The sequence below is a fragment of the Penicillium psychrosexuale genome (genome assembly GCF_028828465.1).
Source record: "Penicillium psychrosexuale strain IBT 29551 chromosome Unknown utg000002l, whole genome shotgun sequence".
Taxonomy (NCBI): domain Eukaryota; kingdom Fungi; phylum Ascomycota; class Eurotiomycetes; order Eurotiales; family Aspergillaceae; genus Penicillium; species Penicillium psychrosexuale.
This window is the reverse complement of record NW_026643187.1, coordinates 54,824-73,514: the sequence shown is the minus strand read 5'-3', so window position 1 is coordinate 73,514 and position 18,691 is coordinate 54,824. Positions and strand designations below refer to the sequence as shown.

The following is an 18,691-nucleotide window of genomic DNA, read 5'->3' as shown; positions in this document are numbered from 1 at the left end:
ATATCAGAAAAAAAAAAAAGAAAATGATGATATATAGATCTTGGTAAACCGAGGTATATCGCAACTAGAGCCGACCTTTGTTTACACGATGCCCCCATGTTCAGTTAGTCCAATGCGATAAACAGGGGTTAGCAGTATAAAGAAAATTCCAAGATGCTTTACCGGGTTATCCATGCTGCCTTCGATTTTAGCCTCCTCAAAGCAGGCATTTGAATACAATCTGACAATGCAAGGACGCAGGTATATGGTCACGCGACGGGGATGGATATGGGCTCAAAACAAGGCAGGCCAAGATAACTTGGCTACGTGCAGTTCAGCAGACGCAGACATTTGTACCGCCGGAGTGATATTATCGTCCAATCAACTGCCAGTGGAATACACACGAACACCGAGGTAGTAGTGGTCAATGCAGAGTAAGCGGGCAAGGTTGGAATGTCGCCCGCCACCCACGAAGCGGTGAACATATCTGCCAAACATGGGGTTCATGAGTTTGAGGGTATGAAAGTGGAAGTGAGCAAGGAGCCAGATGAACGCCCTAATGGTCAAGGAATTACCCGTGCAGTTCGAGTGCGAGTAACACTCCACCGTACGACTAGACACCATGTACATGGTGAGATCGGCCGGGTGATCGCCCCTTCACATCAAATACAAGGGTTCTGACGGATAACAGACTGGATACTTGCAAGACTCTAGCAATTTCGGATATTACAACTTATTACACGGTGGTGAAAGAGACATACCATTATCCCTAGAATATCTGACGATGTGCGGACTGGGAAAGGGGAAGGGCAATCAAAAGACTGCATCGCGTGAGCCCAGCGAGGAAGACCAATAGTTTCCAACAATTAAATAGGTAGTCAGCTCGATAGTCATGAGGTACATAGGGTTCTCGGACACCGACGGTCCAAGAGACGGCCCAAGAGACGGTCCAAGAGGCAATGCGCGAAAGCAGTTTGTAAAAGAGTCGGGTAATTGATGTTGCCATAACATGGGGCCAATCACACCATGTCTCACTTCTCCAGGGGGAAAGTAGTGGCAATTTCACCTTGAGCCTAATTAACACAAGCCTAGATACTCCATACATAAGTATGATTGGGTCCCAGACCAGGCGATATCAATCTTAGACAACGATATCTCGGATATCAGCTATCTCACCTCGGTTATCAGCCGCTTCTTGCTTGTGATAGGGCAGATGGAATAGCCAAGACTACAGGGTTACAATGGAACTTGCCAGCCAAGCGGGGAGATACTCGGCCAAGCCGTGCCAAGCCCCATGCCAAGACAAGCTAGGTTTGCGCTAAGTCCAGCGGGTAGTACCAAGTGGATCCCAAAACCGGGGGGTCAAAGCCCTCACCGGCTCGGTGATTGGCTGATCCAAGTTCTGGCGCCCATTAGGCTTCCGGGATCTCTTGCGCTTTCCAACAAAAGCCGGACTTTGCTTATCGTCCCAAGCGCTCAGACCGGATGAGGCCGAATCTCAGCATGAGAGCCACCCATCGTCCTGACAGGCGTAATCTAAGAAAAGTACTCGACGCAGGGTCTCTTCCGGCTATTGACGGTTTTTACCGTCCGCCATCTCCCAATGCAGCTATTGCTCCGGGATTCTAGAATGCCTAGAAGGGGGGAACGTGAATGAGACGCTTAGAGACCTCGAGCTAAGCCGTTATGCTAATCACGCCATGGGCCATATAAGTGCTTCACCTCGCCCTCCCGCAGGTTTTTCTTTCTTTTTTTTCTGTTGTGTGTTTCACTATATATCTGGATCCCAAACCCGCCACGATGAATGCCAGCGATCCTGTCGATGTGGCTGAGGTTGCTAAGTCCAAGGCAGTCTCACACACCATCGGTATCAACGAGAAGGGCCCAGTGGTTGATGAGTTGACCATCGACAATGCCCCTCTGCGAGATGCGTCAATCGAAGGCGACTATTCTCTGGATAAAACCTCTCCTACAGATGAGGAACTAGCCACTTTGCGCCGTGTTGCCGGCAAACTACCCATGGCAGCATACAGTGTTGCCTTTGTGGAACTGTGCGAACGTTTCTCGTACTACGGTACCACTGCTGTTTGTATGGACTACCAATCTTAGAGAGAGAGGATAAATGGCTAACTTGAATTAGTCGTCAACTTCATTCAACGACCTTTGCCCACGGGATCCACCACCGGTGCCCTAGTCCCAGGTGTCTCCAACTGGAGCAATGATTCACCCGGAGCTCTGGGAATGGGCCAACAGGCCTCGACCGGATTGACATTATGTAAGTGATGTGGTCTCGAGAGTTCAGTTCATTGCTAATATGTGTGACTCGCACAGTCAACTCGTTCTGGTCCTACGTTATGCCCCTCTTCGGTGCCATGGTGGCTGATCAATATTGGGGTCGTTACCGTACCATCCTGTCCGCGATTGCCTGCGCACTTCTTGGACACACCATTCTCATCATTTCCGCCATTCCCAACGTGATTGCAAGCCCCAATGGAGCCATTGCATGCTTTTCAATTGGTCTTATTATCATGGGTGTAGGAACGGGTGGTTTCAAGTCCAACATCTCCCCCCTGATCGCCGAACAATATCGCGAAGACAAACCCTATGTCACGACACTTGCTACCGGTGAGCGTGTCATCATTGACCCGTCCGCCACCGTTTCCCGTATCTATCTGTACTTCTACATGATGATCAACATCGGTTCTTTCGTGGGTCAGGTCGCCATGGTCTACGCCGAGCGATATGTTGGTTTCTGGCTCTCTTACCTTCTCCCCACTGCCATGTTCTGCGTGTGTCCTGCGGTGTTGATCATATGCAAGAAGCACTATATCCTCACCCCGCCCAGTGGATCAATCTACCCCAAAGCTTTCAAGGTGTGGAAATTGGCAATGAAGGGCCACTGGACCCTGAACCCCGTGCGATGGTAAGCCGCATCCCGTCAACTCCGAATGTTACACCTACTGACCTTGATTTTTTGTAGGTTCCGGAACTCTGATACCGATATGTGGGCCGCCGCCAAGCCCAGCAACTTTGGGGCCAACAAGCCCGCGTGGATGGACTTTGATGATGCGTGGGTTGATGAAGTTCGACGAGGACTGCTCGCCTGCAGAGTGTTTTTGTGGTACCCTCTTTACTGTACGTGGACACTTCCTATATACTGTATTCACACAAGCTGACCATCTTTAGGGCTCGCTTATAACCAGATGATGAACAACCTGACGTCTCAAGCGGCCACCATGAAACTTGGAGGAGTGCCCAACGACATCATCAACAACCTCAACCCCATTTCACTGATCATCTTCATTCCCATCTTCGACCAGCTCGTTTACCCTGGTCTACGCAAGATGGGGTTCAACTTCACTCCCTTGAAGCGTATCACGGCCGGTTTTATCGTGGCCTCCCTCAGTATGGTCGTTGCTGCGGTCACCCAATACTACATCTACAAGCTGGGACCCTGCGGTAACGAGGCCAACTACTGCCTGGAGGTGAAACACGAATACACCAACATCTCCGTTTGGGTTCAGGCCCTGACCTACATCATGGGTGGTATTTCCGAGATCCTTGCATCCGTGACTTCGCTTGAGTATGCCTACACCAAGGCCCCAAAGAACATGCGATCCCTCGTGCAGGCCGTGTCCCTCCTGATGAACGCCTTCTCGTCTGCGATTGGTCAGGCTTTCATTGGTCTGGCTGTGGATCCTCTCTTGACTTGGAACTACACCGTGGTTGCCATCCTCGCCTTCGTGGGCGGTATTGGATTCTGGGCCACCAATTACAAATTGGACGCAGAGGAGGACAGCATGAACATGTTGCCAGATAGCGAATTCACTCCCCACACGGTTGTGGATGAGGAACGGAAGTGAAAAGATTATTTTTGTATCGAAGAGATATGTCAAGATGATGTAATGGTATATATGGATGATTTGGGGTTAATATCCTGGCGTGATTGGCCAAATATGAACATAAAACAAGTATAGCTTCAAGACCATGGATACCCATTGAAATGATATTTCGTTGAATCAATTTCGTTCATTTGTAGGTCATTGTTTTGTTGCCTTCTTGGGGACTGTGCCTTTTACCCTTTTGGATTTATCGCTCCTGTTTCGTCAATAGCATCGACCAAATGCGCATTTGGAGGAGCCAATCGAGCTTAGTTGAGGGTTTGATTTCTCTTCTGCAGACTTTGCATCCTGTTTCTGTTTTGGTGTTGCATCCTGCTTCGCATTGTGTTTGGTTCCTGCACCACCTTTCTCGTCGTCGAGTTTCTCCGAATCTCCATCTAACTCTCATCCTTAACATCAGAACTGGCCCTCCGTCTCGCCTCCTTTGCCTTCGCGGTGTTGCTAACAAACTGCTTCCCACCCTGTGACTCCTCAACCTTCTTCTCGTCTGTCTCGTCCTTTTCCTTTTCATTCAAATTCTCCCACGCCTTCTTAGGCAGGTACCGTTTACGCGAGTCATCATCCTGTCGCGCCGTACCTGATCCCTCCTTCGTCTGCCATTCCTCTTTTGTCCAGTTATCGAGGTGTTTCTGAGATTCCGTCTGGCCTTCTTCCTTTGTGGTATTGTAACCGCCGCCGCGTTTTTTATATTCCGACGCTATCATTTGTGCCTGCATGTGTATCAGAGACTATACGTAATGGGAGTGTAATCGTGTTGGATACCTTTCGTGCAGACCATTGTCCTGGTTTCCCACCTTTGTCACTATTGTGGACTTCTTTTTTGATTTCATCCCTGAGTTCGGGATCGGTATATTTCTCTTTGGGGGGCATCAAGACGGCTTAGGGATTTAAATTGGTTGTGTAGTGTGGTGTAGTGAAAGTAAAACGAGAAAGCGACTGGCTAAGTCAACGCCTTATAGTTAGCTACTCCTCAAATCATGACATATCAAATGGTGTCATCGAGTTACATCATCCCGGAATGTTAGGTTGTACTGTTCCCTGGTTGAATTGATGAAATCAACCCCGCTGTGGTTTAACCTTAAATCTTTTCCGAAAGTTAAATTCTATTTCTTGCTGGAAGATTATACGGAACGATTATACGGAGCAATATGGCTATGATGTAACATACATGAACGGAAAGATGCCTAGCATCCAAGGCCTCTTCCCTTTCTTGATGTTCCAGTGTCCAGTCACAATTCCTTCTCTTACATGCCCTAGGCGATCTATGTACTAGGAGGATTCGTCTTTACCATGCTGGAGGTCGGGGTGGATCAAACTCGTACCATGCGCGAATCCACCTGAATACTACAGTAGTATTGAGATCTAAGGTGGAGCCGACGATCTATCGGTTGTAGACGCATTAGCGTACAATCTGCGGGCTGCATCACTGTGAGACATCTAATCTTCACATGATTCTCGATATAGGAGTCCTGCATGTAAATCTTAACCTATTGGAGAATAATCCCTACCTCGCCAAGGATCTAGCCTCGAGAAATTACCCACTTTGAGCCCACATGTGGTAGTCGTGCTATTGATGGCAAATATGCAACATGCCAGCTGAAGAACATACCAATCACAAATTCATGTATTTGCCTAAAATGGACAAGAGGAGAGCAGGCTAAGAAGGAAAGGAGAAAATCTCATCCGGTATGCATATGAGGACGCTGTGAATTGTTCCCACTGTCCGACATATTTTGAATGTTTTGGTTTATAGGATATGTACGGGTGGAATGTATGTATCATATTATAGAATTTTGATCGTTTCAATGGCATATAATCATTTGTTCTCTCAGCTCTAGAATCGAATTATCCTCCGGGTGCAAGGTTAGTGCCGCCAATAACTCAGCTGTTATACAGTCATCACGGTGCATCGTGGGATTGAATCCTGCGGCCATTACTCCTTCTCTATTAGGCAACATTCCATAGATGGGCTGTTGTTGACGGTGGGAAAGAAACCTATAAATATAGGCTCATTTCCCAGAGATCAAAAGAACAGGCGCCTATGATAGATTGGTGGTACTTGCGAAGTATCATCCAATATGGTTGGGTCAATGATTCTTGCACTGTTATCATTGAGCGTGACATCCATTGCATCTCCTGTTCAACTAGCTCGCCGGGGTAAGCCTCACATAGACAAAGCAAATTTTCCAAATTTCCAATCTGACGATCAAATGTACCAGCAATCTCAACGGAGCTATTAGAAAGATTCACCCTATTCTCACAGTTCGCGACCCTATCCGCCTGCGACCAGAACATCAACCACACAGGCCAAAGTCTGACCTGCGACTATGGCAACTGTCCGCTCGTAGCAGCCGACAACACAACGGTAATCCACACATTCTACAGTGATCACGGCCCAACAGGCTACATCGCCCTAGACCACACGCGGGAACTGATCGTCCTAACATTCCGCGGAACGGTATCCAAAAGCGATGGCCACACAGATCTCGATATCGCTCTCACCCCGGTTAGCGACGTGTGCACCGGATGCAAAGCCCATCATGGGTTCTGGGCTTACTGGAGCGCTGTAGCGGCTCAGGCAACATCCCAGCTTCACAATGCAACGAACGCGTATCCGAGTTATAGACTGAGTGTCGTAGGACACAGTCTAGGTGGGGGTATTGCGGCATTAGAACTGTTCTACGAACAAAGGGGTTCAGTCTGGATATTGTAAGTCAACTTGGAAAACAAGCAAGCAGTGTAGATTCCAGCTAACGCATACAAACCACCAGTGGATATTCGGAGGCCCCAAACCAGGAAACTTGAAGCTGGCCGAGTTCATCACCAACCAACAAGCGCCAAACAGCATATACCGAGCCACACATACTACAGACCCCATACCGAAAGTGCCGCTCAATCTGCCATTCTTTGATTGGAGCCAGCCTTCGCCCGAATACTGGATCACTCAGAAGACTGGGGTACAGGTCACCACTGATGGGGTGGAGTATATTGAAGGGATCAATAGTAAGGTGGGGAATGCTGGTTCGGATCGAGATTTGAGGTGGCCCAATTCTAACCATGGGTGGTATTTTGGGAATATAAGTGTATGTGCGAGTCCGATAGATGCAAAATCATAGGCATTAGTTGACAATGGTGACGCTGTGCGAAAGTGCAGCATGCATAGTCCAACGGACACTAAGGGAGATTGCGCAGCTGAAGAATAGGAATGAACATATTGTTACTGAGCCTCATCAAACACCATATTTACACTGAATCAAAGAACCTCAATCATAATGCATGGGTCGGTATCATATCATAAACATGCATCAATCACGACATCTTCGGGCGTAACCGCAGATTCGGTCCTTGCACGAACTCCATTCCGGTCTCAATATCACCACTCTGAGCGAACTTCAAGTCGCTCAAGTAGTTATCACGCGGGCGCCACGGACCACGGTCCGCAGCCCTGGGTAAAATGCGATCAGCAAGCGACACGTAAGTCGCCTTGATGTTCAAGAGAGGACGATCCTGGATCGTAGCTGCATCCGTCTCCTTCAGCCGAGGAACAGCAGCGACCAACTTCCGCGACTCAAGCTCCTTGAGCAGGCGACAGACAAAATGCGCCGTAGCATCCGCACCGAGAGTCCACGAGGCATTAGTATACCCAATAACGAAAGCGGCATTAGGCATATCCTGGAGCATGACTCCATTCCACAGATATTTACCACCCACGTCGATCTTCTTCCCGTCCACAGACAGCGCCGCGCCACCTACAATCTGCAATCGCAAGCCAGTAGCAGTAATAATAATATCTGCCTCAAGCTGCTCACCCGAATCCAAGATAATACCGTTCTTCGTAACCTCTCGAATAGTATCGGTCTTGACATCCGCCTTGCCCTGCCGGAGACTGCGGAACAGATCCCCATCGGGACAAACACACAATCGTTGGTCCCAGGGGTTGTATTTGGGCTTGAAATGGGGGTCATAGGGGATATGGCTGGGCAGTTGCTTGCGCACGTTCAACTTGAGCAACCAGCGGGAGAAATTCGGGAAGCGCTGACAGAAGAGAAAGAAATAGCGGGTTGTATAGATCGAGATCATGCGTTGCAACCTGAGATACAGGGCATTGGAGAGGATGTAGGAGAGCCATCGGTTGCTGGAGCGGTTTGGGACGGAGAGGATGTAGGTAGGGCTGCGCTGGAGCATTGTGACACGGGCGGCATCGTCGGCGAGATTGGGGAGGAGGGTGATGGCGGTCGCGCCCGAGCCGATGATAACGATCGTCTTGTCCTTATACTGCAAGTCTTCGGGCCAGAACTGTGGGTGGATGACCTGGCCCTGGAAGGCGTCCAGGCCGGGAATGTCGGCTTTCAGGGGATCCTTGTAGTTGTAGTAACCCGTGCCAAAGATGACATAGCGGGCGGTGTATGTGTGTTCGGAGTCATTGTGGTCGACGGCGAGCGACCAGATGTTTTTATCGGACGACCAGTCTGCCGATGACACACGATGGTTGTAGAGGATGTGTTTGTCGATGCCAAATTTGGTCGCGGTATCGCGCACGTACTGCTTGATGGCAGAACCCTCTGCGATGGGGTTATCGAGGGTCCAGGGATTGAATTGGAAGCCGAAGGTGAAAAGATCGGAGTCGGAACGGATACCAGGATATTTGAAGAGATCCCAGGTGCCACCTAGATCGGCGCGAGCTTCTAGGATGGTGTAGCTGTAGCCGGGGAGTTGGTCTTGGACGCGGTAGGCGGCATTGACGCCGGAGATACCCGCGCCGACGATGATGACATCGAAGTGCCTAGCTTCGTTTGTTTCATTGAGTCCACTCATGATGGATGAATGGGATCAAATGAACAATTACTGAACAGTGAACAGCATTGAGGTTATTTAAAAAGAATGTTGACATGCCTCGGTTTCACAACCCTTTATTCGGCAGATCGACACCGTCGACTTTGGGGTAAACAACACGCAAAACCTTAAAATGTACACGGGGAGATCGGGGAGTTGCATGGGATTCATAGTGGTACTCTGTACGTGTTTATATCGTGTAGAATGCCATGATTCTCGAAGTTAGTAAATACAAGAGACCTTGGAAGTTATACAGATCGTTCTCCGATGGATGTAAATGTAAGATCTACACAGATATAGATCTATAGATCTATTCCCCGATACCCCTAGTTATAGAGATCTAGAGATGCAGAAAGAATAGAAGATATAGCTAATCCCAAGGACATGGAGACCGAGAAATCTTCTAAACCTCGGCACCTTCCTAAACGGGATAGGCTTGCGAGAGGATCAACACTTCACTTTCACACTTATACGGGCTGAAATATACTTAGGGCCTCAAGTCATAAGTGGGAGATTCCAATCATGTCTGTCACTAAAGTAACCAAAGTCAACCTCTCCATAAAAGAGAAACTGGACTTCCTCCCAGCTGTGGCTTCCATTGTGGTTGCCTATGTCTATGCTCTCCTGACGGGCCTTCGACGCACCGAACGCCAAGCCAAATCTTTGTCCCTGCATTTGGGATATGCACTGTTCCGCAAGGCGAGCTCGCGGCTGACTGCCACTCAGATGCAGTACATCCTACCGCCATCCCACAAGATCTATGAGCAACACTCCAAGGAGACCGGTGGGCTACCCGAGTCCGTGGACTTGGGCGATGGAGCATTAGGCCACTGGATGGGTGATCCGAATGCTGACAATGTGGTAGTCTGGATCCACGGTATGTGTACAGCCAGCAAAGAAAGACCCCTATTCAATTGACCACCACTAACCATCATTCAGGAGGTGGCTTCGGGCTCCCCGCCAACATGGGTTATTTCAAATTCTACGCGCAGCTCATTCACGACCTTGAAGCATCAGGCAAAAGCGTCGCTGTCTTCAGTCTGACCTATACGCTGGCGCCAATCGCAGTCTACCCGACTCAACTCCGACAGGCCGTGAATTGCCTACGATACATTCTTTCGCAACCAAACCGCGACCCGTCCACGATTTTCCTGGGCGGCGACTCCGCAGGCGGCAACCTGGTTGGTGGAGTTCTCTCTCATCTGGCCCACCCACACGCAGAGATCGATTCCCTGCCTTTTCGCGGCAACCTCGGCGGCGCAGTGATGATTGCACCGTGGACCCTTCTCGAGAAAGAATTCCCGGGCATGGAGGTCTATAGCGATGGCGATATCATTACGACGGCGGTTGCGGGACCGTGGGTGACAGCCTATATTGGTGCTGGCAAGCGTGACTATTACACGGATTTATCGACTGCGCCGGCAGATTGGTTTACGGCGTTCCCGGTGAACTCGGTGTTAATTACCGCAGGCGGGAATGAGATCATGTTGCCTCTGATTCAAGACTTCGCGGCGAAGTTTAAGGAGGGCTTTGAGAATGTTGAATTGTTTGTTGGGCATCGTGAGTGTCATGTTGCGCCGATTTATCACTTAGAGCTGGGCGATGTTACAAAGACGGAGCAGGGGAAGAAGGTTGAGGCAGTTTTGGCCGAGTTGATGGTGTGATTGTATATAGTAACGCTGTCTGTACATACATGGATTGGGTACATATAGAATAGTTAGTGTTTTACACACATATTCCGTGTCTCGATGGTGACTTCTGCAGCCCATGGATATCATGATAGAAGCCGTCGGCGTCTTAGAATAACTTCAATATTATATATCAACTGTATTATCACTCGATGGGATAGCATATATCCATCCCCAACATAAAATCCAAAATGACGACATAATCACGTCTCCAATCATTTCCAAAGCAGAATATCTACTGCGCCTGGGCCTTCTCCTCTGCCTGCAGAACACGCATCTTCTTCAAGGAGCCCGACGCGAAATTGCGCACACCCTCCTGCATCCAGGTTGGCATAGCGCGCACCAAAGTAGCTACCGACTTACTGGCAGGCAAAAGAACCTGGCCACTAGTCTGAGTCAAGATTTGCTTGCAGATAGCGTCAGACACGACCTGTGTGGTCATGATAGACTCTCTGAAATGCGCCTCGTTGTCTGTGAGCATCTTGATCATAGGCGTACGCACCCACGCAGGGTGAATAATACTAAAGCAATAATTAGCAAAATCTACAGATACATAACCCGAGAATAACTCACCTAGTGCGCACACTGGGCGCATTATACCAATACTTCAATTCCTGACGCAGCCCCTCATGGAAAGCAAGCGCACTGGCCTTGGTGCAACAATAATCCACCATCTCACCGAGAGCCACAAAACTCGCCATACTAGCAATAGTGACAACATGACCATGATTCGCCTTCACCATAGCCGGCAAGAACTCCTTAATCATAAGGAAATGGGAGAGGGTATTGACCTCGAAAGTCTGCCGAATATTCTCCTCGGATTCATCGAGGATTGCCCCCTCGTGTCCAACGCCAGCGTTATTAATCAAGACCGTGGGCTCGCCGTGATTGTCACGGATCTTGCTCGCGACATTGGCGATATCCGCCGAGGAACTGACATTCGCCTTGTAGAAGGTGACGTTAGTCGGTAGTGTGAAAGTTGGCTCATTAATATCGAGGATGATGACGCGCACGCCTGTGCGCGCGAGGTCTTCCATGACCTGCCTGCCGATTCCGCTGCAGCCGCCCGTTAGTAGGATGAGCTCGCGTGCCGGGATCCATGGTTGGTTGGAGGTCCAGTTTTGTAGGGTGCGTCTTGAAAAGAAGTCGTTTGTGGCGCGGAGGAAGGTGAGGGCGGCGAGAATTCCGACGGCCTTTTGGGCTGTTGGGTTGCGGAAGAGATGTCGGGTGGGTCCTGGAAGGTGAGATAGAACCATTTGGGAGTAATCGGCGATGAGGTTAAGGGTAGACATTGTTGCTTTTTGGGAGGGGATGGATGATGTGAGGGGATATTTTATGTCGGAGGGTAAAGGGGTGATTCTCGGATTATATTAAAATAGTTCATCAACAGCGTTTAGCACATTTAGGATATCCCATTCTAACCGAGGCTTCACATTTTCGACCTTCCGCACTAAAGGAAATCCAATGCGATAGACTTCCCCACAGGGATCGACGATAGATCGACACTTATGGTATCTTCATTTCACAGCATTCATTTCGACTGTTGAATTTCCTTTGAACATTGTATTTTCACATGTCTCTTGGCATCCCCGCGTTGTTGATTATCACCTGACCCCAGCCCTAACTAGTACTGGCCGAAGCCTCCGTCACCAGATACTGGAATAGACCAAATCCCCCTCAAAAGCACCCCTCTTTATGGCAATTATGAAACACTAGCGTGTATCCAAATTATGGCAGTTCATGGAGCCGAGGTTTCGCATTGGCCACGCAAACCGGGACTGATCCCTGCGGGGCATATCCGATAGAAAGATGAGCATTGAATGAATCCGAGGCTTTTCTCTCTAAACTCGATTCGAATGAACGTGGTAATTGGCGACAGTATATCGGCAATGAGCGCATTCACCCTTGCCGAGGCATCTTTCCTCCAACGCACAATTTCCAAAGATTCAGTCTCAGCGCACTGGGAGTAAGCATCCTGCTAAAAGCCTTCTACGACATAATAATATGGCGATTGCTAATGAACCTATACACAATCCCCGACGCAGCGCCGAACAGAAGTGGGAAATATTAGATACAAATTTGGCAGTCATTGCTAAGCTACTCACGGGTAAAGGGGGCTTTTTTCTCGACGGTATTAATATGCAGTGGACTTGAGTTCAGCAGAATCAATTCCATTGCCTGTTGTGCCACGAATACAGAGAACTCCATGATCCAAATTCCAATACTATTGAGTAAATTAAAATGTGGATAGCACCATCTTCTACTGTGTAAAATCTGCATTCTCTCATTTAGTTAACAAAAAGAGAAATGATAGTTCCTCGGCCATGTCAATCAACGCCACGAAGCTCCTCTCCACTGCACCAAGATAGTCGGAATAACACTTACACCAACCATGAGAGCAACGGCGATACCAGCACCACCAGCCCAACCAACAACCTCAAACATCTCAGGGAACCAAAAAGGGCCAATGAAACCCCAAATCTGCCGAACCAAAGTAATAAACACACCCACACTAGCAGCGTCCTCACGGTAACAGTCAACCGCATAAGTAATGTCCACGGTAGTAACGATTTGATTACCACCAGCGGCAATAGCAGCGCCAATAACGGGGGCGATATTCCATACACCGCCAGAGTCCCGGATCTCGATAGCGAAAACGACAATACCACAGATCGTCAAAGCATGGCCAATATAACTCAACCAAAGACGGTATTCCGGTGGGGATGGTTCTCCGGTCCGCTTCTGACGCATCAGCATCCAGCGATCGGAAATGAACCCGCCTACCTGTTCACCAATTACAGACCCAATGATAATACCGAGGAATTGCAGACCGACCTGCTGGGTGTTCAGGCCGAACTTGGCGGGGTAGATCTGGGAGATCTCAATTGTAAGCATGACACTGCCCCAAAGGAAGATCATTGCATAGGCAACGGCTGGGATGACCACGCATGGTTTCATCACATAGCTTAGAGGCTGGAAGAAGTCCCAGAATTTTAACGGTGTAGGGTCGATCCGGCGGAATTTGAAAAGACTCTGCTTGGCGGCGATGACGGTGTTGGTAGGGATATTCCCGCGGACGTAAAGTGATTCCGATCCGAAGACGAAGTAGAGGAGGAATTGGGTTGCGTTGACCTGTTCGGAGTGAATGAATAGTTAGACGAGTACGTCCTAGAGGCTGGGGTTAAGGAATCTCACAATTGCGAGGATATAGTAAATCCAACGATAACCCACACGCGAAGCAACGAATCCAAAGATAAACGGAGCAGAAGGCACACCCAGAGTAACCATCAGCGTCCACCCACCCATGCAGCGAGCACGATCTTTCCGGAAGAAAGTCTCCGTGACAACTGCGCTACCGATAGCAGCTGCAGGGCTGATAAAGAAGGCAGTAATAGCACGGGAGAGACCCATGGTTGCATAGGAAGTACTTTTCGCACAGCCAATATTCCCAATCAAGCTGCAGATCAACGAAATCAGAAATATGGGGCGACGACCGTATCGATTACACAGCGGGCGCCAGAAGAGAGGCGCGCCGCCTAGCACGGCGATGAAGAGAGAGACAAGATAACTGGTTCGCTGCATACTGACGTCGAGGTCCTCGGAGATATTTTCGAATGCAGATTGGATCGACGAGGCAGTGAATGTGGCCATCATAGCGTGGAAGGCGACTAGGGTTAAGTTGAAATTTTTCTATCAAGGAACAATGTTAGAAACATGGTCAAAATGTGAATGGATGGCAGGAGTTATGGCCTCTCACCCTCCATCGCGGCCAATTGTATGGATCGGTATCGGTCATGTCAGGGATAGGTTCCAAATCGAGTGTTCCATGCTTCGCAAGAAGATATTGGCGATGTTCCTCGGATAGATGAGCGACTGGGTCTTCGACGTAGAATGCACATGGCTTTCCAGACTCATCTCCTTCATGAGTATTTGTACCCTTAATATAATGATGCCTCCTATCCATCTTCTCCATTGGATATGAAGGCCAGGGTCTGTGGGAATATAATAGCACGGACGAAGAGAAGGGGGAAAAAGGCAGAGTATCTATACACCCACGTTCTTATAGCAGATACCCCGTAAAATCTGGTATGTATCCCGTCCTTTCCCCATACTCCACCTTTATGGGAATCTGGGGGTGGGGCAAAGGAGGATAGTGTGGATGCATCTCCCCGGATTGGAGTGATTTGCAAGTACTGTACGCGTTTGCATGCAGGAGCCTAGAATACCTAATCATAGGCCATTCCCAACAAGGCACGATACATCCTGGCTAAAGACAGGGGGTGGATATAGTCTCAGCCGGTGTACCATTCGGATTGTGGGATGGTGTGGGGTGTGGAGAGAGAATAGCCCAGTATGAGGGCGGTCCTACTCATCATGACGAGTTGTCATTGAGGGTGACGGCTTGGTTTTGAGTCCCTTCTGCTTTGGCTTTTGAGAAATGTCGGGCCCGGATATCAACCTCTATTTTCTCTCGGTGAAGAAAGATCACGAGTCTCAACTCTCCATATTTGCTGCTTATCTGTTTGACCGTTCATGTTGAGATGAAAAAGTGGTCAAAGCTTCGTGTGGCTATGTGTAGAATAGGTGCAGAACGAGTGTAGAATAAGCGACTAGTTGTGAGCAATCTGCTGTAGAAAACTTGCTGGTAATGATGTGGGAGAGTTATTGGATGGATGTTATCTCGGAGATGACTACTCTTCTCGGACATACACCTCTACGGCACCTCGGACTACTCTTCCTAGCAAGTTAAGAAATATTCAACATTCCGGCCACCACAAACTGCTAGTCAATTTTGTGCTAGTCGGAACTTTCGATTGTTGACTATTTTCAAATCATTCTTCTCTCAAACTATTATACTCACAATCTAAGCCGAGCTCGACTGGCACCCCACGCCAATATCTCCATCAATTCCATCGCAGGTCACGACCGGGGGACCTCCAGCCGGGCTGACGATATTGATATCAGAGAGATGAATCCCCGAGCACACAGCATTAGGCGAACAAGTCAAGTCACCGATAACCTTGCCATTCTTCCCCGACGAAGTGCCATAGATGTTCTCGAAGGTAATGTTGGTGAAATTGACTGACGACGGGTACTCGGCACACGTGGTGGCGTTGACGTCGAAGTAGCACTGGTCCAACACAATAGGGGCGTCGGTGTTTTCGATGTGAATGTCCTTGTACGTGATGTTGTTAATGCGACCAAAGCCGATGTCCGGTCCAGCCCAAGCCTTGAGACGGACGCCGTTCTTGAATTCCTATTAGGATCGCTGATAAAATCGATATGCGGGTATCTTACCTGGCCGTTCAACAGAGTCACATTCTCAACCCAGGCATTCTCGATAATGTCCTCGACTCCCGAGTACTGTCCAATACTTCCCATACTAACGCCGTGGGTATTGTTGCACCACAGGTTCTGCACGAAAATGTTGGTTGTGTTGGGCTTAGGGGAGAAGCAGTCATCGCCGATATCGACGCGGGTGTTGGTCACACTGAGACCATCCACGTTGAAGGAGTCAAACCCGTCGGTATTTTTGGGCAAAGCCTGCGAAAGGATTAGAATTGATTGGTAATATAACCAGATACACAACCCACAGATGCGTTCGTGGAAAATGCGTTTATAAAGACATCGTCGAAAGAGACGTCCTTGGTGCGGACGAAGAAGTTGGTCCAGCAGGGAGAGTTGAGTTGGGTGATACCCTCAACAGATACGCGGGTAGCGTTGTCAGTCACAAAGAGAATGGGACGGTAAAAGGTGTTGTCCGGGTCCTGAATTATCCATTAGCACAAGTCATTCCCGACTCTTTTCATGCTCACCAAAACTTCTAGGCCAGCAAAGGCATTGTACCACTCCTGACCATTGCCATTGAGAGTACCCTTTCCGAAGATCTTGATATCCTGACCACCCCAGACCCAGAAGGTGATAGACTTTTGAAAAGAGTAGTAGAAGTGGTTTGCCTGCCAATATTCGATATCATCGGTGAACTATTCATGTCAGAGCGGCTCAATCAATCACAGTACTAGGGTGATGTACCTTCAATTCGCCCTCTAGCTGCACCTCGATATTATCCAAGAAGCTGAGGTCAAGCTTCTTGCCAATGACATACGTCTTCCCCTTCTGCAAGAGAAGTCTACCGCCATGATTGGCAGCCTTGATACCCCAAAGGAAATCATCTGAAATATCGTCGGTGTCACTCTCCGATGATCGAATTGTCACTGTCCGACGGTCGTGATGCTTGTGATGTCCGTAAGCACCGATCTTCTTCAGCCCCAATTTATCGTTGGCCGAGATGATCTGGGCGCCTTTGATAATATGTTCTGTCGCAAAAGCACCAACTGTGCTGAACAGGACCGCACCGATAGCGATGAACTTCATTATCACAAGGTCAATGAAATCAATTGATACTGCTGTCGGTTGGTCCGAGGTAGGAGAGTCATGCTAGCAGTCCTGCTAATTTATAAGAACACCCCGGAATATCGGCCATAGCAAAATGGAGCTTGTGCTTCTCCCCAGATTAGCAATATCCGGGGAACGGCACGGGCAGAGGAAAGAGATTTCTCCGCCTGTCAAAACAACTCCATCGCGGGCTGGATCGGCAGGGCCTATGGAATGCGACAATAGAACAAGTCCGCGGGTGTTGTTATAGTAAATGGAGTCATTTCTCCGCAGTTCGCCAAGGATATTCACAAGCGGGGATGCGGAGAGAGTGTCGGACGAGACTAGGCGAGCTTAGACATTGCATTGTTCGAAATTGTGCAATTCATCGTTGTGGCCGGGATTCATTCCCCCGTCTGAGGCTGGAGACTGGAGAGTCGTCGGGTTCTTCCACCAATCAGCGGAACTATTTGTCAGCAAGGTTCTCCTGGCAGTGGTTTTTCCAGGCATGGAGGACTTCCAAGACCTCAACACCTAGTCCTAGGTGGAGTAAGTTGTCCGTTTTGACAATTCGTATTCGGATAATAGATGCACTTGTATTGTTCGCATATATTATCGGAGATTAGAGAGCAATGAAAGAGCGCCTCCGTCTATTCTACAACTTCTTGCTGGCCTGCACCAGCGCATAAAGACAGCTGATGTTCCCGGACCACCAAGCCGCCGATCGCAGAAAGCTCAAAGAGTAAGATTCAATATTGCAGTAGAATAGGTGGTACGCGACCCGGGAAACCGAATACCAAGCACCGACGGTATTGATAGTTTCATTGGGGAGACCGGCGTATAAGGAGACGAGGACTAGTACAGTGCAGCAATTTCACAAGATGCAAGTTCATCGTGCGAAAAAGGAAAGGCAAAAGGAGTTCCACATACTCGCCGCAACGAACAAAGTGTATCCCTCCTGCGCATTGGCATGCGCCGACGTCTGTCGCTTGAGCTTGTCAAGGGCACGACGGGTAATCTTTCCCGACTGCACGGCCGCCTCACCGTACGTAGTCAAGTCCTCACGCGGGCTGACATTGTGATCAAGACCCAGGCGTATCTTTGCGCCGCGGGGGCTCGTCAGAATATACGCGAAAAACCAGTTCGCCGCCAGCAAGGCTGATGCGTGGTTCGCAGGTGCCTAGCCAGGGGCGGCGCGGAGGCCGAGAGTTGTTACAAAGGCACTATGAGGGTTAGTCTGGGGAGTTTTTCCCCCTCATGGATGTATATGGGCACTCACGACATTTTTGATTATTAGAGATTTGTAGAATCCAAATCCCTGAGCTATTTCCCTTCGACCTTTTCTATGTCCGTGTCAGTTTCGAGGGGGGGGCCGAGGCATGAAATCATCGCCTACCGATCTCGTACATCTTACAGGCTTGTAAGGGGTCCACTCTGGAAATCAAGCGACCCTTATGTTCAATTCGTAATGAATCGGACAACGGACCTGTTTCCTTCAAGGTCTGCCGGTTTTCGCATCGAGATCAAAGTTTAGTAATGAGAAACTCTTCCCTGACCCGCTGTAAGAAGATAGGAAAACCGGTCGCTGTGAAAAAGGCATTAATATTGATGTGGAAGGGAAGGAGGGATGGAGGAGGCAATTTATTATAAAAGATGCGCATAAATATGGCACACATGGCCTTGCCCCATGTTCGTTGGTATTGCCATGTTCATTAGGTTGGGAATATATACGGAGTAGGGTAAAACTACCATAACATATTCATGCCAGCGAGAAATAAATAATCTAGTTAATGCAATTCGATCAAGCTTGGAATCAGTTCCTGCGGACAATATCATTCAATCATTTCAATGTAGGAAATGCGTCTATCTCATGCTAAAATCCAAATAAGGATGTCAAAGGATATTCACTTAATA

General features: G+C 48.8%; 9 protein-coding genes across 9 annotated transcripts; 3 read left to right on the top strand and 6 right to left on the bottom strand.

The window, feature by feature from the left end:
- Window positions 1–1,779: 1,779 nt before the first annotated feature.
- N7518_001154 (uncharacterized protein) lies at window positions 1,780–3,842 on the top strand (the record flags this gene model as incomplete). The annotated part of the gene is made up of 5 exons (XM_057182082.1): window positions 1,780–2,068; window positions 2,120–2,254; window positions 2,311–2,902; window positions 2,960–3,114; window positions 3,166–3,842. 5 exons carry the CDS (start codon window positions 1,780–1,782, stop codon window positions 3,840–3,842), a joined length of 1,848 nt encoding a protein of 615 aa, XP_057043532.1.
- A 416-nt stretch (window positions 3,843–4,258) lies between these two features.
- On the bottom strand, window positions 4,259–4,751 carry N7518_001153 (uncharacterized protein; the record flags this gene model as incomplete). The annotated part of the gene is made up of 2 exons (XM_057182081.1): window positions 4,259–4,591; window positions 4,644–4,751. 2 exons carry the CDS (start codon window positions 4,749–4,751, stop codon window positions 4,259–4,261), a joined length of 441 nt encoding a protein of 146 aa, XP_057043531.1.
- Window positions 4,752–5,959: 1,208 nt separating this feature from the next.
- On the top strand, window positions 5,960–6,997 carry N7518_001152 (lipase family protein; the record flags this gene model as incomplete). The annotated part of the gene is made up of 3 exons (XM_057182080.1): window positions 5,960–6,038; window positions 6,101–6,516; window positions 6,653–6,997. 3 exons carry the CDS (start codon window positions 5,960–5,962, stop codon window positions 6,995–6,997), a joined length of 840 nt encoding a protein of 279 aa, XP_057043530.1.
- A 193-nt stretch (window positions 6,998–7,190) lies between these two features.
- On the bottom strand, window positions 7,191–8,696 carry N7518_001151 (flavin-containing monooxygenase; the record flags this gene model as incomplete). The annotated part of the gene is made up of 1 exon (XM_057182079.1): window positions 7,191–8,696. The coding sequence occupies one exon, from the start codon at window positions 8,694–8,696 to the stop codon at window positions 7,191–7,193; it is 1,506 nt and encodes a 501-aa protein (XP_057043529.1).
- Window positions 8,697–9,206: 510 nt separating this feature from the next.
- Window positions 9,207–10,378, top strand: N7518_001150 (lipase/thioesterase family protein; the record flags this gene model as incomplete). Its single annotated transcript, XM_057182078.1, has 2 exons — window positions 9,207–9,591; window positions 9,654–10,378. Coding segments are annotated over 2 exons (1,110 nt in total), but the record flags the coding sequence as incomplete, so codon positions are not given.
- A 259-nt stretch (window positions 10,379–10,637) lies between these two features.
- N7518_001149 (uncharacterized protein) lies at window positions 10,638–11,694 on the bottom strand (the record flags this gene model as incomplete). Its single annotated transcript, XM_057182077.1, has 2 exons — window positions 10,638–10,923; window positions 10,976–11,694. The coding sequence occupies 2 exons, from the start codon at window positions 11,692–11,694 to the stop codon at window positions 10,638–10,640; spliced, it is 1,005 nt and encodes a 334-aa protein (XP_057043527.1).
- A 1,039-nt stretch (window positions 11,695–12,733) lies between these two features.
- Window positions 12,734–14,375, bottom strand: N7518_001148 (uncharacterized protein; the record flags this gene model as incomplete). Its single annotated transcript, XM_057182076.1, has 3 exons — window positions 12,734–13,534; window positions 13,598–14,092; window positions 14,160–14,375. The coding sequence occupies 3 exons, from the start codon at window positions 14,373–14,375 to the stop codon at window positions 12,734–12,736; spliced, it is 1,512 nt and encodes a 503-aa protein (XP_057043526.1).
- Window positions 14,376–15,266: 891 nt separating this feature from the next.
- pgxB (uncharacterized protein) lies at window positions 15,267–16,777 on the bottom strand (the record flags this gene model as incomplete). Its single annotated transcript, XM_057182075.1, has 5 exons — window positions 15,267–15,650; window positions 15,701–15,946; window positions 15,997–16,170; window positions 16,219–16,386; window positions 16,436–16,777. 5 exons carry the CDS (start codon window positions 16,775–16,777, stop codon window positions 15,267–15,269), a joined length of 1,314 nt encoding a protein of 437 aa, XP_057043525.1.
- A 655-nt stretch (window positions 16,778–17,432) lies between these two features.
- On the bottom strand, window positions 17,433–18,186 carry N7518_001146 (MAPEG family protein; the record flags this gene model as incomplete). Its single annotated transcript, XM_057182074.1, has 3 exons — window positions 17,433–17,632; window positions 17,708–17,935; window positions 18,174–18,186. The coding sequence occupies 3 exons, from the start codon at window positions 18,184–18,186 to the stop codon at window positions 17,433–17,435; spliced, it is 441 nt and encodes a 146-aa protein (XP_057043524.1).
- Between the last annotated feature and the right edge of the window lie 505 nt (window positions 18,187–18,691).